At 51.2% G+C, this 19,730-nt stretch overlaps 11 protein-coding genes across 11 annotated transcripts; 7 read left to right on the top strand and 4 right to left on the bottom strand.

Moving 5' to 3' along the window:
- Window positions 1-319: 319 nt before the first annotated feature.
- N7515_000290 (uncharacterized protein) lies at window positions 320-933 on the bottom strand (the record flags this gene model as incomplete). Its single annotated transcript, XM_056661034.1, has 5 exons — window positions 320-411; window positions 467-541; window positions 601-609; window positions 670-845; window positions 911-933. The coding sequence occupies 5 exons, from the start codon at window positions 931-933 to the stop codon at window positions 320-322; spliced, it is 375 nt and encodes a 124-aa protein (XP_056526200.1).
- A 401-nt stretch (window positions 934-1,334) lies between these two features.
- On the top strand, window positions 1,335-4,751 carry N7515_000289 (putative PHD finger domain protein; the record flags this gene model as incomplete). Its single annotated transcript, XM_056661033.1, has 2 exons — window positions 1,335-3,838; window positions 3,890-4,751. The coding sequence occupies 2 exons, from the start codon at window positions 1,335-1,337 to the stop codon at window positions 4,749-4,751; spliced, it is 3,366 nt and encodes a 1,121-aa protein (XP_056526199.1).
- Window positions 4,752-5,178: 427 nt separating this feature from the next.
- Window positions 5,179-6,381, top strand: N7515_000288 (RNA recognition motif domain-containing protein; the record flags this gene model as incomplete). The annotated part of the gene is made up of 4 exons (XM_056661032.1): window positions 5,179-5,215; window positions 5,270-5,381; window positions 5,436-5,779; window positions 5,840-6,381. The coding sequence occupies 4 exons, from the start codon at window positions 5,179-5,181 to the stop codon at window positions 6,379-6,381; spliced, it is 1,035 nt and encodes a 344-aa protein (XP_056526198.1).
- Window positions 6,382-7,897: 1,516 nt separating this feature from the next.
- N7515_000287 (phosphotransferase family protein) lies at window positions 7,898-8,953 on the top strand (the record flags this gene model as incomplete). Its single annotated transcript, XM_056661031.1, has 1 exon — window positions 7,898-8,953. One exon carries the CDS (start codon window positions 7,898-7,900, stop codon window positions 8,951-8,953), a length of 1,056 nt encoding a protein of 351 aa, XP_056526197.1.
- Window positions 8,954-9,093: 140 nt separating this feature from the next.
- On the bottom strand, window positions 9,094-10,481 carry N7515_000286 (uncharacterized protein; the record flags this gene model as incomplete). The annotated part of the gene is made up of 2 exons (XM_056661030.1): window positions 9,094-9,735; window positions 9,798-10,481. Coding segments are annotated over 2 exons (1,326 nt in total), but the record flags the coding sequence as incomplete, so codon positions are not given.
- Window positions 10,482-11,067: 586 nt separating this feature from the next.
- Window positions 11,068-11,748, top strand: N7515_000285 (uncharacterized protein; the record flags this gene model as incomplete). The annotated part of the gene is made up of 1 exon (XM_056661029.1): window positions 11,068-11,748. The coding sequence occupies one exon, from the start codon at window positions 11,068-11,070 to the stop codon at window positions 11,746-11,748; it is 681 nt and encodes a 226-aa protein (XP_056526195.1).
- A 72-nt stretch (window positions 11,749-11,820) lies between these two features.
- N7515_000284 (uncharacterized protein) lies at window positions 11,821-12,747 on the top strand (the record flags this gene model as incomplete). Its single annotated transcript, XM_056661028.1, has 1 exon — window positions 11,821-12,747. One exon carries the CDS (start codon window positions 11,821-11,823, stop codon window positions 12,745-12,747), a length of 927 nt encoding a protein of 308 aa, XP_056526194.1.
- A 481-nt stretch (window positions 12,748-13,228) lies between these two features.
- On the top strand, window positions 13,229-13,473 carry N7515_000283 (uncharacterized protein; the record flags this gene model as incomplete). The annotated part of the gene is made up of 2 exons (XM_056661027.1): window positions 13,229-13,357; window positions 13,405-13,473. 2 exons carry the CDS (start codon window positions 13,229-13,231, stop codon window positions 13,471-13,473), a joined length of 198 nt encoding a protein of 65 aa, XP_056526193.1.
- Window positions 13,474-13,678: 205 nt separating this feature from the next.
- N7515_000282 (uncharacterized protein) lies at window positions 13,679-14,937 on the bottom strand (the record flags this gene model as incomplete). The annotated part of the gene is made up of 2 exons (XM_056661026.1): window positions 13,679-14,182; window positions 14,239-14,937. 2 exons carry the CDS (start codon window positions 14,935-14,937, stop codon window positions 13,679-13,681), a joined length of 1,203 nt encoding a protein of 400 aa, XP_056526192.1.
- Window positions 14,938-16,023: 1,086 nt separating this feature from the next.
- On the bottom strand, window positions 16,024-16,342 carry N7515_000281 (DPY30/SDC1 family protein; the record flags this gene model as incomplete). Its single annotated transcript, XM_056661025.1, has 2 exons — window positions 16,024-16,111; window positions 16,182-16,342. 2 exons carry the CDS (start codon window positions 16,340-16,342, stop codon window positions 16,024-16,026), a joined length of 249 nt encoding a protein of 82 aa, XP_056526191.1.
- Window positions 16,343-16,843: 501 nt separating this feature from the next.
- N7515_000280 (fanconi-associated nuclease 1) lies at window positions 16,844-19,265 on the top strand (the record flags this gene model as incomplete). The annotated part of the gene is made up of 3 exons (XM_056661024.1): window positions 16,844-17,283; window positions 17,346-18,681; window positions 18,753-19,265. The coding sequence occupies 3 exons, from the start codon at window positions 16,844-16,846 to the stop codon at window positions 19,263-19,265; spliced, it is 2,289 nt and encodes a 762-aa protein (XP_056526190.1).
- Between the last annotated feature and the right edge of the window lie 465 nt (window positions 19,266-19,730).

Raw genomic sequence — 19,730 nt, 5'->3', positions numbered from 1 at the left:
GGTTGCATATTAGACATACCCCCCTCTGTATAATAGCTTGTGTAAATCATAGATCAGATCCCCATGCAGCTTTCTCGTAGTGCATGGATGGTAATGAATAGAATTTAGAAATAAAGCCATAGTGCATATCGACACATAAGAGCTAGAATCATCAGAGACGCCGATGCCATGTAACCTCCGAGCCCACTCATCATCCATGCATCCTCCACAGTAGGGTATCGAAGATGCGCCGTTGCAACCCATGAAAACGAACCAAACTCGCGACCGGCCGACTGTGCAATGCAAGTAGTTTGAGATAATGAAGTCGTAATCGTCGTGATCAGCCGCCCACAGGGGGGCCGTTGCGCTGCAGTGCAGCGACTTGTTTTCGAAGCTCTAGGAAAAAGTCCTTCCCATTCGCCATGTTTTGTGCTGTAATTGGGTTAACGTCTGCTATAAAGGTTGTTGCCACGAAAGGAGACTATACCCTTAGGGCCCCAAGCAGTAGATCGTGGGTGTGAACCCTCTTGGGACACCGGTTTGTAAGGCACTGACTTGCCCGCTATAGTAATGGCCCATACGTTAGGCTTGAGCAAGTTGCAAAGTAAGGATAGAACACACCTTCGGGTCCTAATATATTGCAAGACACTGGTCAGCTTTGTACCTCGCGGATTGAATGTTAACACTCACCCTTCTTTAGGGTGTTCTTGACCTCCGCGGCATTGAAGCCCCGTACAGGGACATGCGGTTCTTGTGGAGGATGGGACGCGCCCCAAGCAGTATTATTATCGCGGGCATTTCCATGTCCTCCTGTCTTATCACGATTGTTGCGCTGCGACCCATGGCGACTAGGTCCACCCCGCCATCTTAGGAAGGCAAGAACAGTTAGCGACGTAAGATCGCGCGGTATTTTGGAGCGGCAAACGCGTACCTGGTATCGTTAGAGGCGCTCATGCTGAAGGTATATGCAGAAATAAGGAATCAAAAGCTCAAGTGAAGAAATAAAATTGTCAATAGCTCTCAAGGGACAGCTATGTCAAGTCGCATGTCACGCCGCGGAGGTGATTAGAGCAGATTGCCGCCTCAGGCCAACAGGCCCATACAGCTCGGGCGTCTCCGCCTTGACCAGATAACATATCACCTCCTTGGGCCTTTCAGCTTCCACGGGCTCTGGTGTCCTTTGCGACCTCTGCGTCCTGTGATCATATCGTTATCGCGTGCACCGAGTTTTGCGACCTTGGAAAATTCCCGCGGCCCTGACCGAGTCGGCCTCTGAACGCGAGCTGACGCCGTCCGATTGACAATCACCAACCCCAACGATCAACATACACACGCGATAGCTGGTGATACAAATAATGGCACCGTCGGGCAGACATTCAATCTCTGGTCGCCCGTCGCGTCATAGACCCGGGTCCTCCCTCATATCATCGAATAGCGCCTCATTAGATTCCCCTGAGGGACCTCCTACGAAGAAAAGAAAGTACGTCCCAGGTGGTCCTGGAGGAGGAGGAAGATTCGTCGACTTTGAGGCCGCTTCTGCTGCTGCTGCTGCTGCTGCTGCCGTGGCCGACGCTGCCCAAGAAACGCCCAGGAGAGCAACTGCTCCGCGACGACACTCCACGAGCACTCGAGGCCGCCCGCCAGGTCGCGGTCGTCCTCCAGGTCGTCGCCCAGGCCGTCCCCCAGGCCGTCCCCCAGGCCGCCCACCGCGCGAACCGCGCGAAATGGAGCAACCATTACTAGCCCCTCCACCGCCACCGACCGTACCGACAACACCACCATCCATGGGTCGTCCAAGGCGCGACAAGACACAACACCTCGCTCGCTTCACCTCTTCCACAGCTGCTGCTCTTGCTCTACAGCAGGGCGATGGGTATAAACCACGCGAAGAACGCGGATGGGAGGAGTTTCATCCCGACCTGGACATCGATGGCAAACTAGCAGTCTTCACCGCTGCAGAGGTTGATGCTCCAAATCCATCTGTGCCTGTCTTGAGCTTGGAGTCGCTAGCTGGCGCGACAGTCATGGACCATTCAGGATCTCCAGTCATTGTGTCCAGTGAATTGGCTACCCCCATTCCGATCAAACGCAGGCCTGGCCGTCCACCGCGTCGTCCAGAGGCCATCCTGAATGCTCTCCTCGCCCAGCAAGGACATAAGGTCATACCGCCTCCGGGTCCCAATCCCCGGGAGAAGTTGACACTGCCGAAGCCGTCGTTCAGATTGCGCGACCCTTTCACATTCTACGAGCAGAAGGGTGTTGGTAATCAGAACTACGTTGACCGTACAATGGCGAATGTAGGATACCAGGAGAGCGACCTATTCTTGCGCCATGACCGACGCTTTATTCGAATGACTGAGGGCACACAAGAAGATGATCTGGATGTAATCCAGCCTGCCATGACGGAAGGCGATGTCAATACTACCATTGGGCGTGTGGAATACGACATGGATGAGCAGGACGAGAAATGGTTGGAAGAATACAATGCTAAGCGTCGTGAAGATCAACTCGAACCCATCAAACCTGCTGTGTTCGAAATCACCATGACCAAAATCGAGAGGGAATGGCACGCCCTGGAGAAGCGCATCCCCAAACCGAATCCCAAGCCTCCACAAACAGGACGTCTTCGCTCCAGCTCTGCGGCTGCAGTCAACGGTGAGACTGCTGGACCGGGCGAGGAACAAGATAGCAAGTGTGCTATATGTGATGACGGCGACTGCGAAAATGCGAATGCGATCGTTTTCTGCGATGGTTGCGACCTCGCAGTCCACCAAGAGTGCTACGGTGTCCCATTCATCCCAGAAGGTCAATGGCTCTGCCGCAAGTGCCAGCTACTAGGAAGAGGTTCCACAAATTGCATCTTCTGTCCTAATACCGAGGGTGCGTTCAAGCAGACAACCTCGTCGAAATGGGCTCACCTCCTCTGCTCCTTCTGGATTCCTGAGGTTTCTATTGGCAACCCGTCTCTTATGGAGCCGGTAACCGACGTTGAAAAGGTTCCACGAAGTCGCTGGAAGTTGAATTGCTACATCTGCAAGCAGCGGATGGGTGCATCTATCCAATGCAGTAACAAAAATTGCTTTGTTGCCTTCCACGTCTCATGCGCCCGCAGGGCTCAACTTTATCTGAAGATGAAGATTGGTCATGGCCTTATGGACTCCCACCTTCTCAAGGCTTTCTGCGACAAGCACGTTCCTCCTGAATGGCAGCTGGAGCATAATACCGATGTTGCAACTGCCGATGCCATGGAATATTACCGCACCACCATGCAGGGTCGGCGCTGGGGAGACAGCCAAGCTGCGGCTCTCTCTATGGGCCCGGCGCACCCCGATGACGGAGGCGAAGAGGATCGCACACTCACACCTCGCATTACCCTGACTGTGGGCGGCAATAAACGAAGGCGCGTTCCCAGAATGATTTGGAAGCTTCCCTCGGGTGCTCCTGTGATCCCTCAGGTTGTGCTGAATTCGGTAATTGCCTCTCTTGGACGATTCACGGTTCGCCAAAGAAAGCAGTATGCCGAGGATGCATCTAAATATTGGACCCTTAAACGAGAGGCGAGACGTGGAGCAGCATTGCTCAAGCGGCTTCAGTTGCAGCTAGAGACATTCTCATCTATGGAAATGACCCGAAGAGACTATGTGGCGATGGGTGTTACCGGGCACAAACGTCTGGAGCGTCGCATTGAGTTTGGTGAGCGACTTTACAAGGACTTGGATCGATTGAGAATGCTATGTGATGAAGTGAAGAAAAGGGAGAGGGAGAAGTTGAAGGATGCGGAGATGCTTCGCAGCATCGTCGATATTGTCTACTTCCCCTTGTTCCCACTGCTTTGGCCCATCTTTGAGAAAGCGCAACTGTAAGTTGTTCTTATATCTTTCCGTCAACGACCTTACTGACTTTATCATAGGCTCGACAGCAAGGGTCTGTTTGCAGCTGGTCTGATGTCCATCCGGCAGAGACTCACCGAACGTTTCTATCCTTCCGTTGCTTCCTTCTCCACCGATCTGGCCAGTCTTTTTACGTCAGAAATCGGCGTGGAGCCGGCTGGTGACACCGCCGAACTCCAAGCGCAGATCAGTGGTCGTGCCCCGGAGCTCAGCTTGGAGCAACGTGAGAAGCGAAAATTGGCCAAGAGGATCATCAAAGTCATTCAGCCTTCACTGGAAGATGCAATCAGGAAGGAGAGTGAGCTCAACCGCAAACCATTCGAGCAGGAATTGAAGGAATTAGATGCGCTTCTCGACCGCAGTGTCATCTCGCGTGGCATTTCCATTGAGCCAGAAGGTGATACTGTGCTATCTGCTCACCCTGATGCTATGGAGGGTGTCGAACCTACACTTCCTACAACGGAAGCTCCATCCGAAGCCCAGCCTGCTGCAGACGACCAACCCCCTAATGTTTCTGCGGCAGAAGATCAACCAATGGCAGAAGAGCAAACACCTGCTGAACAGCTTCCGGAGGCTGCCCCCACGTTTTATAGACACCCAACACCTATCCTGACTGAGCAGGATCAGCAGCTGCCTTTGGCTCAGGGTGGTATTCAATGGTACATGCAGCCGTTCGACCCCGTTGGTACGACTATTCACGAGGAACGGTGGACTGGACGAGATGTCATGCGCGGCATGAGTGAAGAGCTCAGTGAATTGGACGAAGATGAGCTTGAAGGGCTGAAGGACTTGGTGAACGATGGGGAGTTCAAGGCCCAGGCCCCCACCCCGGTCGCGCCACCACAGAGTACTCGCCAGACTCGACGTTTACGCGCACGATGATCATTCTCTGGACAGGCGATACCCACGGCTTTGGATTTTAGGGCAAATTGGTTTCAATGGAGTTAGGAGCTGGTCTTGTTTTTTCCTAGTGCTGTTAGTTACTGCTGTAGCTCAATTAGTCAATTCTAATCTCAGATCGTGCAAGTCTTGGCACTCCATTGTTTGTAATAGTACAGCACCCCTTGCGATCTTGCATTCAGTCTGAATGAGAAGAAATGATCTGTGTCTTAGTATTTCCTTTCAATACTGTTCTAAAAAAAGTCACGCGATTCAAAAAGCCCAGTTGAGTTGTATTTCTGCCTGAATCCTCGGGCGTATAGCTCCCGTGCTTAGTGTCTTATCAGCTGTCTAAAAGTTCCAACTTCTCTTTCTCTCCTTCCCTCTCTCTCCCTCTCTCATCCTACACCCTTCAGTCCTTTCATTCATCATGGCTGACTTTGAAAACGATACCAGCCGTTATGCGGGTACGTTATTATTTCGACTTTGATGCGCTTGCAAATGCTTACCCTTTTAATTAGACGAGCCGCGCTACGATCGCGAGCGCGAGCGCAGCGCTTCTCCTCGTGATGAGCCCCGAGCCGACCGCGACCGTGCTCGCAGCCGCTCCCCCAATGGCCGCTCTGATGATAGGTATCTAACCTAATCTTGTATATGAAATTGCTTTACTAATAAAATCATCCACAGAGCTCCGGCTCGCAAGCCCATTGAGGAAGAGGATGAGGGTGCTGTCAACACCGGCTCCAACCTCTTCGTCACTGGTATCCACCCTCGCCTGACAGAATCCGATATCTCGCGTCTCTTCGAGAAGTACGGTGATGTGGAAAACTGCTCTATCATGCTTGACCCCCACACCAAGGAGTCTCGTGGCTTTGGTTTCGTGAACATGGTTACCGCCGAGCAGGCTGATGCCGCCAAGGAAGGTCTCCAGGGTGAGGTCATCGAAGGTCGCACCTTGAGCATTGAGAAGGCTCGCCGTGCCCGCCCTCGTACCCCCACTCCTGGCAAATACTTCGGTCCCCCCAAGCGTGGTAAGTTATATTGCGTCTCCCCTTTTAGCCCCCACTTTAGCTTACGTTTCATTTTCTCAGATGGCCCTCCTGGTGGCCCTGGTGGTCGTGGCGGTCCTCGCCGTGACCGTTACGATGATCGCCGTGGCCCCTCCGGTGGTGCCTGGCGTCGTCGGGATGACGACTACTCTCGCTATGGCCGTTACGATTCTTACAACGACCGCCGCGATTACGGCCGTGACTACGGTCGTGACTATGGCCGTCGCGACTACGCTGGTGGTGGTGGTGGCGGCCGTGAGTACGGTGGTCGCCGTGAGTCTCGCGATGACTACTCTTACCGCGGCGGTGGTGACCGCTACGGAGGTAGCCGTGAGGACCGCTACAGTGGCCGTGACGACCGCCGTGGTGGCGAGGAGTCTCGCGGTGCTGGTGGTGGTGGCGGTTACTATGACCGTGATGCCAACCCTCCCAGCTTCGACGCTGGTGGCCCTCCCCGTGAGCCTCGCGAGGCTCGTGAGCCCCGTGATCCGTACGCTGGTGGTGGCGGACGTTCCTACGAAGGTCAGGCCCGCAGCAGCGCTGGTGGCGGCGGCGGTGGCGAGGATCGTTACGCTGGCAGGTAAAGTGTTCCCCGTTGTGTACTAACCAGAAACGAGATCGGTCTTGGATGTCGTTTTGATCCCCAGTGTCGATGTTTCACCATTTGTCACTTTTCACCCCCTTTTTCTTTATTTCTGGGATTGTTTTTATTGCGGAAATTGGGCTACGGGCCACGGGGCGTCGCTTGTCTTTGTTGTTTCATCTTGCTCTCGGCTCTCGTCTCGACGGTTCTTTCTACTGGACAAAAAAAACGGAGCGTTACGACTCGGCAATTTTAATCGGCCCCTGGACACTTCGGTCGCTTGATATGTCGCTTTTATGTCTGTTCGCAACGCGACTTCGAGAGAATCTTCTAGCGGCAGAGGGGAAAACAATTATCGCTGTAATTCGGTATCTCATGGCCAGCAAATTCGTCACACAGCTACAGCTACACCTTCACCTTCACCTCTACACCATCTCCAGTAACGGCTCGATTGTATTCGACTTCTCTAAACAACTGAATGATCAACCATTCGCCCTCAAAGCCGTCGACTTTGCGCTTGTAGTATCGACTTTAAACTGCAGGTCTTAACGATTTGGCAGTACCTTGCAAGGTGGGATATGTCTGTACGCTGAGTTGCTGACCTCTAGGTTTACTTCCTTTTGGCTTGGCCGGTTGGCTCGTTGTGCTTCGGCCCACTTGACTGGGATGTCCCCTTGTTACTTACTCTACTTAGGGAAGTGCCCACGAAGCCGCTCATTGAAAGATATGTAGTCTTTCAGGGTGCTACCAACAATGCAATTGGGCATCTGAGATTGCTCGTCCTGAGATTCATTTTGAGGCATCCTCGTCCAAAGGCGAGTCTCCAATCAGGCAAGTCACTGTGTCTTTGACCCAAAGCTGTATGCATTCTCTTTGATGCATATCTCAATGAAGCTTTGTCTTGGAGGATTATATAGATGATGATTGAATTCACTTTGATTTTGACAGATTTGTGTAAGGTACTGTCTAGATCTATGTCGATCGAGTCTCGGCCTTCCTTGAATTCCTTCATGTATCACGTATCACGTATCTAGCCAGCAGCCATGGAAGACCTGACCAATTATAGTTTGCTCACATGACAACCTTCACCGACCCTTTATAACCGCCATTCCGATACTTTTCAGCCGTTGACCAACTCAGATCATGGCTATCTGGAGCTGTGATACCGAGGACTGCGACAAGCCCTCTGTCCGCATAGAAGGAGATTGCATACTTTGCCGTCGTCATCTTTGCGCCAAACACCTTATGTCTGAGTTTCATACATGTCCACGGTGGGAGGTGCAGACTGAAGAAAAGAAAAAATCCCTAAAACGAGCGTGGAATAACCTTTCCTCTTCTATTACCAGGACGAAAAACACTACGATCCAGCAGCTGACCGAGCAGAACAAGAAGAGATACTCGAACTCCTCACCAAAATCAACATTACCGCACTCGCATCTCGAGCCAGCAATTTACGCAAAGGCATCGCCTGTTCCATCCAAAAACTCCAATATGACCCTTCAACACGGAACTCAGTCATGGGTGGAATGAACTACCACATCGAGATCCAATTTGCAGATAGCATCTGCTGGCTAGCGCGCATTCGAAGATTCAGTGTTACATCCCCTCCACCAGCGCTGCAGGAGTTCATACTACGCAGTGAAGTTGCCACACTTGAATTCTTGAGAAAAACCAATATCCCTACCCCAGAAGTCTTCGATTTCTGTGATGAGACGAACCCTGTTGGTGTTCGGTACATTATCATGGAAAAACTTCCAGGGAAATCCCTCTGCTGGTCTGATACTACACAAGAACAGCGGATGAAGGTGATAGAGCAGCTTGCTGATATCTATATCGAGTTACGGGCCCACCCCTTTCCCATGATGGGTTCTTTGGACGTTGGTTCTGAGCTTGCTATTGGACCGTTTGCGAAAGAGTCAATGGCTGACTTTGGGAAGTCTGGTTTGGAAATGCTTGGACCGTTCTCTTCATTGGAAGGATATTACAATGCATATATCGAATTCATTCTGGATTTGATTGTGCGGCAAGAGGCGTATGCAAACCGTCCAATAGATGCCTTTTTGATACATCTCTATCTCCAGGAGAATCTCCTGGCTATTCTGCCCGATGCTAGCCTGGATGATGGAAAGTTCTATCTCAAGCATGCGGATGAGAAAGGGGATCAGATTCTGGTTGACGACGACTTTCGAATTACAGGTATTATTGACTGGGAGTGGGCGCATACGGGTCCGAAATCTGCAACTTTCAATTCGCCTATTGTTCTCCTTCCACTTGATCGGTTCTATGGTGGGCATAATGGCCTAGGGGAGGATGAATTGGCTTTTTCGAACTTGCTTGAACAGAAGGGATGTCCGGATCTTGGGGAGATAGTCAGGAAGGGAAGGCTTCTTCATCGGTTGCAATTTTGCTGTGGTTATGAACTTCCCGATTGGAATGGATATAAGGATATCTTTATGGGACTTGTTAGGGCTGTACGCGATGGGAATGACAGTCTGGATTATGAGACTTGGAGGGCAGAGGCTATGGAGCGGTACCGTGCTGATCATCGGCTGCAAGATCTTTTGCAGATGTAGTTTACGCAGAGAAATAATGTTGCCGTAGAAATATACAGGAGCTTCGGATTGGTCTGCCTGTGGGATTGATCCTATCAGACTTCCGAGTTGTCCAAATCAAAGCAGAACATCAGTACAGTGATAAGGCATGAGAGAAAAGGTTATTCAAAAGTAGTAACGTTGGCCATGCACCCTTGAAACCCCAGAACCTCTACAGCATCAACAAGCACCTCTTGGCTGGTATCCTCCTCCCATTTCGCCGTTAAAGTCCTTGACGATTCACAACTCAACACGAGAGATACACCCGCGAGAGCAAGCGTCAAACGCAAGCCATCTTCACCATCGTCTGGAGACGGCAACAACCTTTCATCCTGACGAAACATTCGATGCACCGGTGCCAGTTGAAATACCACCGACATATCCATACTGGCAGGCGAGGAATCTTTAGGGAAGTATGCGCCGAATATGGCGTCCCCTTGACTAGTCTTACCAGAGACTAGTAGAATCCTGACCAGACCGGTTGTAGACAGGCAAGACTTTAAACCCTTGATATCTACCTTCTGGGAAGAATGGAGTATTTCTGGTGCTTCGATGGGAAAGTCTTGGGGTAGGCTCATTGAAAGCTGACTTAGGAGAGGAATATTCATGATTCGTCCCTTGGGAGGAGGCTGTGTCTTGATTGATGGTGTAAACAGTTCTTTTAACTTGTTCTGTGCTTCGGTGACCGATGATGGGGGGGATGGAATGGGTTTGGGTGAATGCAAAGGGCCGAGGACTCGACGGAGACCCAGGAATAAGTTTTGCTGCTTAGGGTCAGTATAGAACTCTTTGTTGTTGATAGCGACTAGCGTATTTTAAGACGCACTATTGAATTGCCAATAACTTCGTCAAAGGCTGTAAAGGATACGGTTGATGACTTTCGTAAGAATGCAGCCAATAGACAATCCGTCGCTGTCTCAATCTCCGCTAGAGAGCACGTAAGAACCTCCGGGTCAAGTCCAGCAGCATACAACTGAGTGAGGAGCATCAACCGAAGGAGCAGCCTAAACTCATCGGCCTGGATCGATCCACTTGCCAACGTGGGGTTTGACGAAGGGAAATGTTCCGGAAGGGGATATTGAGGTCCTTTCCTCACAGCAGTCGGGAACAGCCCATTACGCTTGAAATTCCCATACGTAACGATCTCAAGAGCTTTCCGAATGTGGTAATCATCTCCTGGGCTTCGAGCTGATCCGGCAGAGGGCCCTGGCGACTCTGTCAAGCTTTGAAACAGCAGGATTCGTTGTTCGGCGCTGAGACGTTCAGGGTAAACGAGTGATGCTTCGTTGTTATCTGGATCTAGAAGCTTGTTGCCTTCTAGTCTGAGTAGAATTATTATTCCTGTTCGTAGTACTTCTAGAGACAGGGTGCGGTGTGGATCGTTTTGATATGGAAATGAGCCTAGTCGTAGGAGGCAGCGGTGGATAATTGGGGCTGCTGAGGCTATGTGTGAGGCCAGTTCCGGAGGCAATGTGCTGATCATAAAATCTTTCAGATCAGATATAGTCCAGACTATAGCATGTTAGCCTGGGATTGAGAAGGAATAGACTCTAGGCTTTGCTGCCTCGTTGTCCTTGCATTTTGTCGAATCTGACTCGGTGCAGAAGATGTTGAAAATAGTCTCAAACCATTCTCTTTTCGTATTACTCAGGAATAATCGTGATAGGCGCCATTTGAATTGTTCCTGGAGTTCCTCTGGTGTCTGTCAGTAACTATCAGACTAGCATGTAAAGCTTGAATTGATACCGCGGGTTTGAACTGGGGGAAACTCGGTGGGAGACTCTTTGGCTACGGTCTGACCCATTGCTGTCTGAAGTCAGCACTATCACGATGATGGGGAACTGAGGGAAGGAGGGGAAAGGACGGATGCATTGACGATCAGCTGACCTGAAAAATACGCCAGTAAATCAGCCTTGTCTTGACCAATCTGAGGATTTGACTATCATTTTGCACAGTTTGCACCTGGGGCTATGTACGAGGCTATGCCCGGGGCATTGCATACAGTTCATTTTGAGTACTTGACATTCTTCACCAATACTTCCCTAATTCCACTTCCACCCATCAGAAAAACACCTTGAACTCACCGATCTCTCATCATGGGCAGAAGGCGCAAAAACAAAGCCCCCCTGGTGCCCCTGGAAGATCGCCCGATGGAAACGAGACTCACAGCCACTCTGTACGATAGAGATGACTGCAATGCCGCAATTCGCGGCCAAAAAATTCCTGGTTCTCTCGGACTGAAAGTCCAACGCTTCGCTGTTATCCGTGGCATTCGACACCACGACGGTTTCGCCCACGAGTTACGCGGCGTCACACCGGAGTTCACTCGTGCACTCAACGCGCGTGCAATTATGAGCGGAGTGATCCCGGAGATGAATAACTCCGCTGAGATACCCTATTGCATCTGGTATCCGGAACCTCCATCCCAGGAGACCCTTCGCAACTTGGTGAAGCGGTATCCCAACATGATTTATCACGCTGCTCGCTCCTGTGCCGTGGCGGGATATTCTGATCTTTACTCAGAACTTCAGGTTCTTCCTGAGGTTCATGTTGCTGCCGAGGCTCGCGACGCTAGCCTAGCAAGGAAGAACAAAGGCAGCGAGACAATATTCGAGCAAATAATGTCGAATCATGTGAAATTTGAAATCATGAATGATTATGATCGATCTGTCAATCTTGAAAACCCTCGTCCGGCACACCCCAATGGAGATACGGCGGTTTTTTCCGATCTCACTGCACGGATGCTTCATGCAGGAGGGGAAACCGACAGCAGCTAATACCAGGGGTTTGGTCAATCTTGTTGATCACATCGAGTGGGCTGGCAGAGAAACTTCAACATCACTGAGGATATGGGAATCGACGATCATAGTTGTGGTGCTGAGCCTCTGGCCAGCTTTTGGCCACTTCTGTATTCGCTTCTGCCGTTAGACCTTCCACCAGTCAATAAAGACAACCTGATTCTATCAGCTGCATATAATGGTGACGTGGATCGATACGTACGCCTACGACGCCCACATCGGATCAAACAAGAATTCCACGCTATCATTTTGGGGATATACAACCACCCCCTTTGGGCGCGATGGTGGAGCACACAGGTGCCGGAGGTCCCCGATAAAAGGGACGAGGTATCCATAAGATGCGCAATCAATGCGCGACGCATCATCAGCGACGATATTACTTGTATCACACCAAGTACTCCGAAATGGCTGGTACCTCACAGAATCTGGTGGCCCAGTGTTGCTTCCCCAGTGACCTACGTGCGTCTCGCGCAGAGAAGGCCTGATATGCTCGAGTCATGTCTACGAGCATGTATTGTCGCCGATTACGAAAAGGCGTGGGATGAAATTCTGATTGGGTCATCGGATGGCCCGAACGATTCCAAAGCCGCTCGACTTTCCAAAGTCGTCAGATCGAATATCTATGCCGAGGCTAGAGATTCATCCAATCCGCACTACCTCAACGACATAAATTCGCTTGGCACAGCCAAGGTGGAGGAGCTTGAAGCCGATATGTGCTACTTGGATGACATGTGTACTGCGAGATGGATGTATTCGCCACGCTCGACTGCCGAAAGAGTTGTAATCAAAGACAAGCCCTTTACGGTAACAGTGGGGGAGAGTGGATCAGATGGGATTCCGAGAGGGCCGGGTGATCTGGGATTCACAATTTTTGGCATGGATGCAGTTGGCTTGGATAATAAGACATGGGAGAAGGGAAGTTACATTGAGGTCGAAGATCTGTACAACATCCTCGATGCCAGAGAGCTTTCAACATAATGAATTGTAGCAAAGGCTTCAGCCAACCCTCCTAGACAATGCCTTATCGTTATTTTCACGACCCCGGAGAAAATGGGCAGAATTCTTTTCCCTCTGATTGGATGTTCGTAGTTTCGGTTGCCTTTTCGAAGTTGCAATCTTTCCGCCTGCTTATTGCAGATAGTTTGCCCCTTCCGCTCCCACCCTTACCCTACCGCTTTCCCCCTATGGAAGTAAGCAGTTCGACTTTCCGCCTGCCTTTACGGGATAGGCGAAGCTGAGCGTCGCAGTTAAATCCCAAGAGTCAAGACCATTGGGCGCTGGGAGACCTTGTCACTCACTAGTCACTCACTCGAAACTGGCTTGTGATGGTGGGAGAAGGAGACCAAAGACAGCCCATCGAATCGGGTTACCGATTCAAGATGGCGACCCATAACCCCGAGACTCACCCGCTTCCGAGTTGGGACCTTACATCCAATGGCATCTGACTCCAATTGTTGCCATGTGTTCCGCCGCTCGTTACAAGAACAACGATTGCGACTCCGATGACTCGGGACGTCCCATCGAGTCCGGCTACCGATTCAAGATGACGACCCATACAGTTACGGGCATCCGCGATACGTCGAGGAAGGTATACATTGGTGCCGCATCGCGGTGTTTCTTCTGTACAGTCTACAGATTACAGGATATGTGACAGGTCCTTATGATATGGATCAAGCTGAGAATTCCGTGCTATCTGTGAACTAGAAACATCGTGTGTTCTGTCATGCTGGATGTGCACGCTATTCGATCCCAGCGAGCTCTCAAGTTGCAACCTTGGAATCACCAGTGCTGCTGCCCAGGTGCATCAAAGTTTCCAGAGCCGTTGTCGTGGACTTGCTCAACGATTGGACCGACCAGTGCTGGGCTCATCGGCCACATCAGCCGTATCCTCTGTGCCGACTGAATCCTCTCAACTCGAATCAACATTGCGTGGCTGATCGGCCTCGGACCCTGGCAACGGACCGGTTGAATCTCTGCCGAAATCGAGATCCTCGACATATTCTTCCTCTTCCTCCACAGGAGAAAGGGGCCTTCCAAACACATACGAAGACGTGCGCGGGAGGGAAGGGGACACATTTCCGCGAGGCGATCCATATGCGCGAGGCAACGCAACAGCCATTTCGGGCTCGCTCTCGTCCGAGTCATCGGAGTCGCAATCATCGTTCTTGTAACGAGCCGCGGAACACATGGCAACGATTCGAGTCAGATGCCACTGGATGTCCAAAAGGTCCCAACTCGGAAGCGGGTGAGTCTCGGGGTTATGGGTCGCCATCTTGAATCGGTAACCCGATTCGATGGGCCGTCTTTGGTCCCCTTCTCCCACCATCACAACCATCCCGTTCATGCCAATGAGACGTTCGGAAGACAGAGCTCGTGTGGTAGTCGGAATGTTCTCAAACGATTTGTGTGCGTACTGGGGCTGCCAGTAAAATTCGATGATCATTTCTGTCATGTCGTTCGAGAGGGAACTGGGCGCAGCGCGAACAGCGCATCCAACCAAGCCGCGCGAAGGTCCTTTCGAAGACAGATCATGTTTGTGCAATCATTGACAGGGGCGTCAGGATTATTTGGATTCTTGAAGGCCGCCTTTTCCCATCGTTCGGCGGTGGCATGTCCCCAAAATACCTCGACGTACTTCCAAAAATCGGGGATCAACTGATCATACGAAAGGCGCGACTTTCCAGTAAAACTGGGAAAAATTGGAACCGCGTCATAGCTCTTGCTATTGCCTGTCAGGACGCAGTGCGAACCATCTCGTCGTTTGGCATCCCAGATTGCCCTCCGGGAATAGCCTGCGCGCCAGCTGCTGAGAGCGTCTGCCGGCGGCGGAATCTCTGAAAAAGTTGTCTTGTCGAGAGGTGGCAGGAAAGTCCAATTGAAGGGAAAACCAGTTGAAATGTTACGGAATGCCTCCGAAAAGATCGCTGAAAGGTTCGCAAGTTGGACAATCCATTCGAGCTTCCGGATGTCACAAATGTGAAGCACCGCCCATAGCTGGGTAGGCAGTCCCTGTCGCCCAATAACTGACTCGAGTGTGATGAAAAAGCTCTGTCGCTCGACTGATGGAACATTGAACCGTTCTTCGTTTGTGAGGTCAACAGTGCTGATCCGGTCTGGGAGGGCAGGCGGCGCCCTTCCGGTGAGAGGCAGGCCAGTCGGGTTTGACATTTTATCACGTGTGGTGCAGGAGCGAAAGAGATGAGCACCAGGGAAACAGAATTTATAACTTTCGCATTGTTTTTGATCACATTGTCAAGATTGTATGCGTTTTGTCGCATCCTCAAGATCGTGAACCGTTGCATACAGTCAAGATCGTCTCGTTTTGTCGCATCCTCAAGACCGTGAACCGTTTCATACAGTCAAGATCGTATGCGTTTTGTCGCATCCTCAAGACCGTGAACCGTTGCATACAGTCAAGATTGTCTCGTTTTGTCGCATCAAAAAACCTCCTCGAGGAAGGCGCACGTCTTCAGTATCCGCATTTCACCCCCGCCTGAGGAAAGCACACTATCTTGATTCCACTGTCTAGGGAAGGAGCCGGCGCCAAATGCGTGCCAGCTAGATACATTGGGAACTCGAGTATGCAGAAAAATCCGACCGTCGTTCGTCTCTAAATGGGTCATACATAACAAATGCATTGAGCTTCCTTATAGTCGTTTCATCCATTCTCGATCCCGAAGTTCCTGCATACGCTTCTCGGCCATACGTGCTCGCGGAGGCATTCCCACCGGAGGAGGTCTGATATGAGATGTGGAGGGTAGAGAGATAGAGGCACGCTCACGCTGGATAGCCTGAATGCGTCTGCGCCGGGCACTCCTAATCTCATCCGATAACTCCACAAGATCATCTATATCATCCTATTGCCGAACAGTCAGAATCCGAAATAACGGTTAGTTCGGGGGAAGGCATCATACAGGGGTATATCGTACCTAGGATTTCACCCACCAGGTGCATATTCATGACTTCGCTACCTACCTCCATCCATAAAGCGTCATATATACGATCTATCCCATTCTATCATGCATATTGGCCCTGAAACCTAGCAAGAAACGCCATAGTCAGGGGTATCAAATGGATCAAATAATGCCCATCGAGTAAAGATGTAACCACTCCAAAGCGTCCAGCATTCCCTCGAGACATCAATGCGACATCCAAGATAATCAAAAAATGAACAAGAAACCCGAACACCAAACAATAGATCAAGTACCCTCAAAACGCCCAAACCCCAATAGTCCCACCACCCTGTGTATACTCCTACTCCGACTCCTTCTTCGCCTCCCCCTCAACCTCATTACTCTTCTGCAACAAGAACTCGCCAAGCACACGGAGCGGATTCACAGGCCTGTAACCAAGAGACAACAAATATTAGCAATCCATACAGCAACAATATATATTCGCCATATCCCACTCACTGTTCTCGCGCAACAGACTTCATCCCGTCAAGCAGATACGGTACGACCTTCTCGTTGAGATAGACTCTTGCAGGTGCACCACCGGGTCGAACCTGGCCTGCGGGGATATTGCCCAGATCGCCTAGAGGTGTGCCGGAGTTGACGCCGTTTGTTTCGCCCATTGTGAACGGAGTAGATGTGGTGGAGGGGTTCGTGGGAGGTGGAGCTGAGAGGTCTGGTCTCCGTTGAATGGAAACGGGTTGATTGAGTGGGATCGCAAGGCGTAGCTTGTGGAAGGAAGATGTTGTCGCAACAAGAATTGTGGTGATTGCGGAGCGGAAGCTGTGGAGCTTGCCGTCGATCTCAAATCTGCTGGTCAAGGAGAGGGTTATGATACTCCTAGGGTTGGCTTTTTATAGGCCTATAGGCTATAGAAGGAAATTGGGACTCTAACTCTTTATACTGCAAGTCTCTCTTTAATTATTAAAATTGCTTTGCTTCCTTTCTTTTCCTTCGTTTGACCCTGCTTCTTGCTCGTATGCAAACAGGACAAACAGCTAAATGGGTTATATCCAACACGTGATCTCGTGTTTCCCTGTTCGCGAGACACGTCGATCGAGCCCGAGTTCAAAAAACCGGGAATTCGTCTCATTGGCAGTGACTGCCATGGATAACGAAAGACAATGTCACTGTTGAACTACTGGGACACGCAGCGCCCCACGAAACGCCGGCGAACCTTCGAGACTCCGAAAGCTAGCGATGCAGAGACAGAGATCAAACCGCCGCCGAAACCGAGTCCAAGTCCTGCAGTGGGGCAGACGCCCGCTCCAGACGATCTGGGATACTTACCCAGTAGCCAGACGGAACTTGAGACTTCGCTTCCTGCGATCAAAGTTGACGAGCACGCGATTGAGGAGTACGAGGCTTCGAGACATGAGGCTGAATTGGGATTACATGGGAGGCTGAGAGATGGGGTCTGGCAGAAAGGCAAAAGCTCTATCTATGTGGATGCTTTTAATCTGGCGCTGGAAACTGTGCTGGATGAGGAATCACATCTGTTCGACGAGGCGGAAATGGACATCTTTAGGCAGTGGCGGGAGCTGTCTTATGAATCACAGTATTTGTATGGGCTTTTCTTGTAAATTATGCTTTGATGGTTGATGGTTGATATTAACGTCTGAGCAGGTATGTTAGACTGTTCCTCCGCAAGACATCTGCCTGGCACCGTATCAACAAATTGAACTACTACTCCGATATCTCGGATCTGGACTCGGTGACGGAGGATCTGCAACGGAAACGCAGCCTGCCTGATTCAGAACTCGGAAATATCTTCAGATTCGCAGATGGGATAGAAGAGATCACAACGCTGGAAGAGGCTTCATCACTTCTATTACTCGACGAACTCAAGGTCTTCGCAAAGGACGCCAAAGTCCAGGGCAAGAGCAAGAAAGAGCTGCTGGCAGCTCTGCGCGAGGCAAGCCAGACCCAGAAAGGACTCAAAGACACAAACAACAGAGACAGCCATTTCACCCAGAAGATACTCGACTACACGGGCCCATGTATCCGCATCGCATCTGTACCTCGAGTCCTCTTCGAGCGAGTACACCTAGTCTTCTACCGCTCAACCGAGTGGACGGAAAACTCCCTCACGACAATCATCCTGGCTAAAATGTCCAAGAAGAAATTCCCCGGGTACATCGTCTGCCGCTCGAACTCCATCTTCGCATCCCGAGAAGCATTACTGGAATTCGAGTCCGCGATCCAAACCCAATTCGAAATAGACAACATCCTCGAATCCAACGGCCCGCCCACTACAGCCTCCCTCCAACATATCATCGACCTAGCGAACAAATGCCACCCAAGATGGCGAGAACTAGTGGAACAAGAACAAACAAAAGAAGACAGCATCTACGAAAGCGGCGAAGGAGCCTATCTCCGCCGCTTCTCGCCAGCTTGGGTACTAACCAGAATCATCCACAAAAGCCTCCATCCGCTCGGCCGCTTCAAGGAACATAAACGCGAGCACGAAGTGCTGGAAGAACTCCTCTCCCAGCGTCTCTTCCACGCTGCCCGGCGTGGCGCGTGGTACCAGCGCAAGGCGCTGCTGGAAGAACATTATATGTGGGCGTTGACGCCTGCAGATGGACGCAGTGAGGAAGCACGACGGAAGCTGTGGAAGCAGATTGCGTTGAAGACTTGCGAGACTGGATTGGAGGATCCCCTATGCCATTTAATTTATCATTATGATCTGCAGAAGCGGATTACGAAGCTGGAGAAGGCGCTGAGGATCGTCAAGCGCGAGCAGCATGATTTCGGTCATGTTATGCTTGGGAAACCGGATGAGCGGACGGTTGAGGGGATCAGAATTGAGACGGGAGATTCACCGAAGAAGGGGAAAGCGACGGTTTGGGTGGATGAGAGGGAAGGGGGCGAGTGTAGGGTTGAGAGTATGTGTTTGAGCTGGTATCGTGATCATGGATGGAAAGGGTTTCATTCTGAGGGTGGGATTGTTCGGACGTTGGTGAGTTTCAACTTTCTGGTTATTGCAGCAGAGCAGAACCCTGAACATATCCTCGCTAACAATGTACACAGTTCGGCTACCTCTTCTACGACATCCTATTCACATACGTCCCCAACGTCTTCCAAACAGCATTCCAAACCTGCCCCCTCGACCTACACACCGATGTCTTCTACCCATCCCGCGCATCAGAGATCAACCACCGCCTAGTCGAGATAACCAACGGCGAAGCCGAGAGGATCGTGCGTGAGATCCATGCCCGCGAGGGCGCAGCGCAGCCGTGCGCCGTTGGACTGGACTGGTCCTTTGATCTTAATGACCTGGTTGAGATCGTGCAGTGTTTCCGTGGCGAGGCGCTGGCTACTATCTGCAAGGTTATGGCGCAGGAGTATCAGCAGCGTGGGGGTGGGATTCCGGATCTGTTTTTGTGGAATTATGCGGAGAGGACGGTTATGTTTGTGGAGGTTAAGTCGGAGAATGATCGGCTGAGTGATACTCAAAGGCTTTGGATTCATATACTGGTGGGGGCGGGGGTTAGGGTTGAGCTTTGTAATGCTATTGCGAGGGAGGTTAGGGCGAGTGAATAGTTGCTTCCTTCTAGGAAGGGGGATAGGAAGTTTTGTGGAATATTGGTCTTTGAGGTGGACATATGCTTGTGATTATCTCTGGCTTGGTTTGATGCCTCTTTGGCTTTGTCACTTTATATCCACATAGATCCCGTCCATCTCTCATCTTTTTCTTGGTATTGTTCTCCGGCTAGACTTGCATACTCTGTTCTCTCCCCGACGGGGGGATGGGCAGCCTTTCGGGCCATTCCAGGAAAGTTCGCTGTGCCCTGTGGCGCAGTGCGATATGTTCCGGCGTCTTGTTCCTGCCGCATGTGCAGGAGCAATTCGCGTCCTCGTGCCTGAAGCGGCGGTGATACGCTTCAAAGTCCCCGTGCGTGGAGCGGATGGCAAGCCAGCGGTGTAAGACCGGTCGGGAGAGCTTGAGGTGATCCGTCTTACACCGCTGGCTTGCCATCCGCTCCACGCACGGGGACTTTGAAGCGT

Source organism: Penicillium bovifimosum (assembly GCF_028826915.1).
Source record: "Penicillium bovifimosum strain IBT 22155 chromosome Unknown utg000001l_segment0_segment0, whole genome shotgun sequence".
NCBI lineage: Eukaryota > Fungi > Ascomycota > Eurotiomycetes > Eurotiales > Aspergillaceae > Penicillium > Penicillium bovifimosum.
Note: the sequence above shows the minus strand (reverse complement) of the source record. Positions and strands in the feature narration are given on the sequence as shown.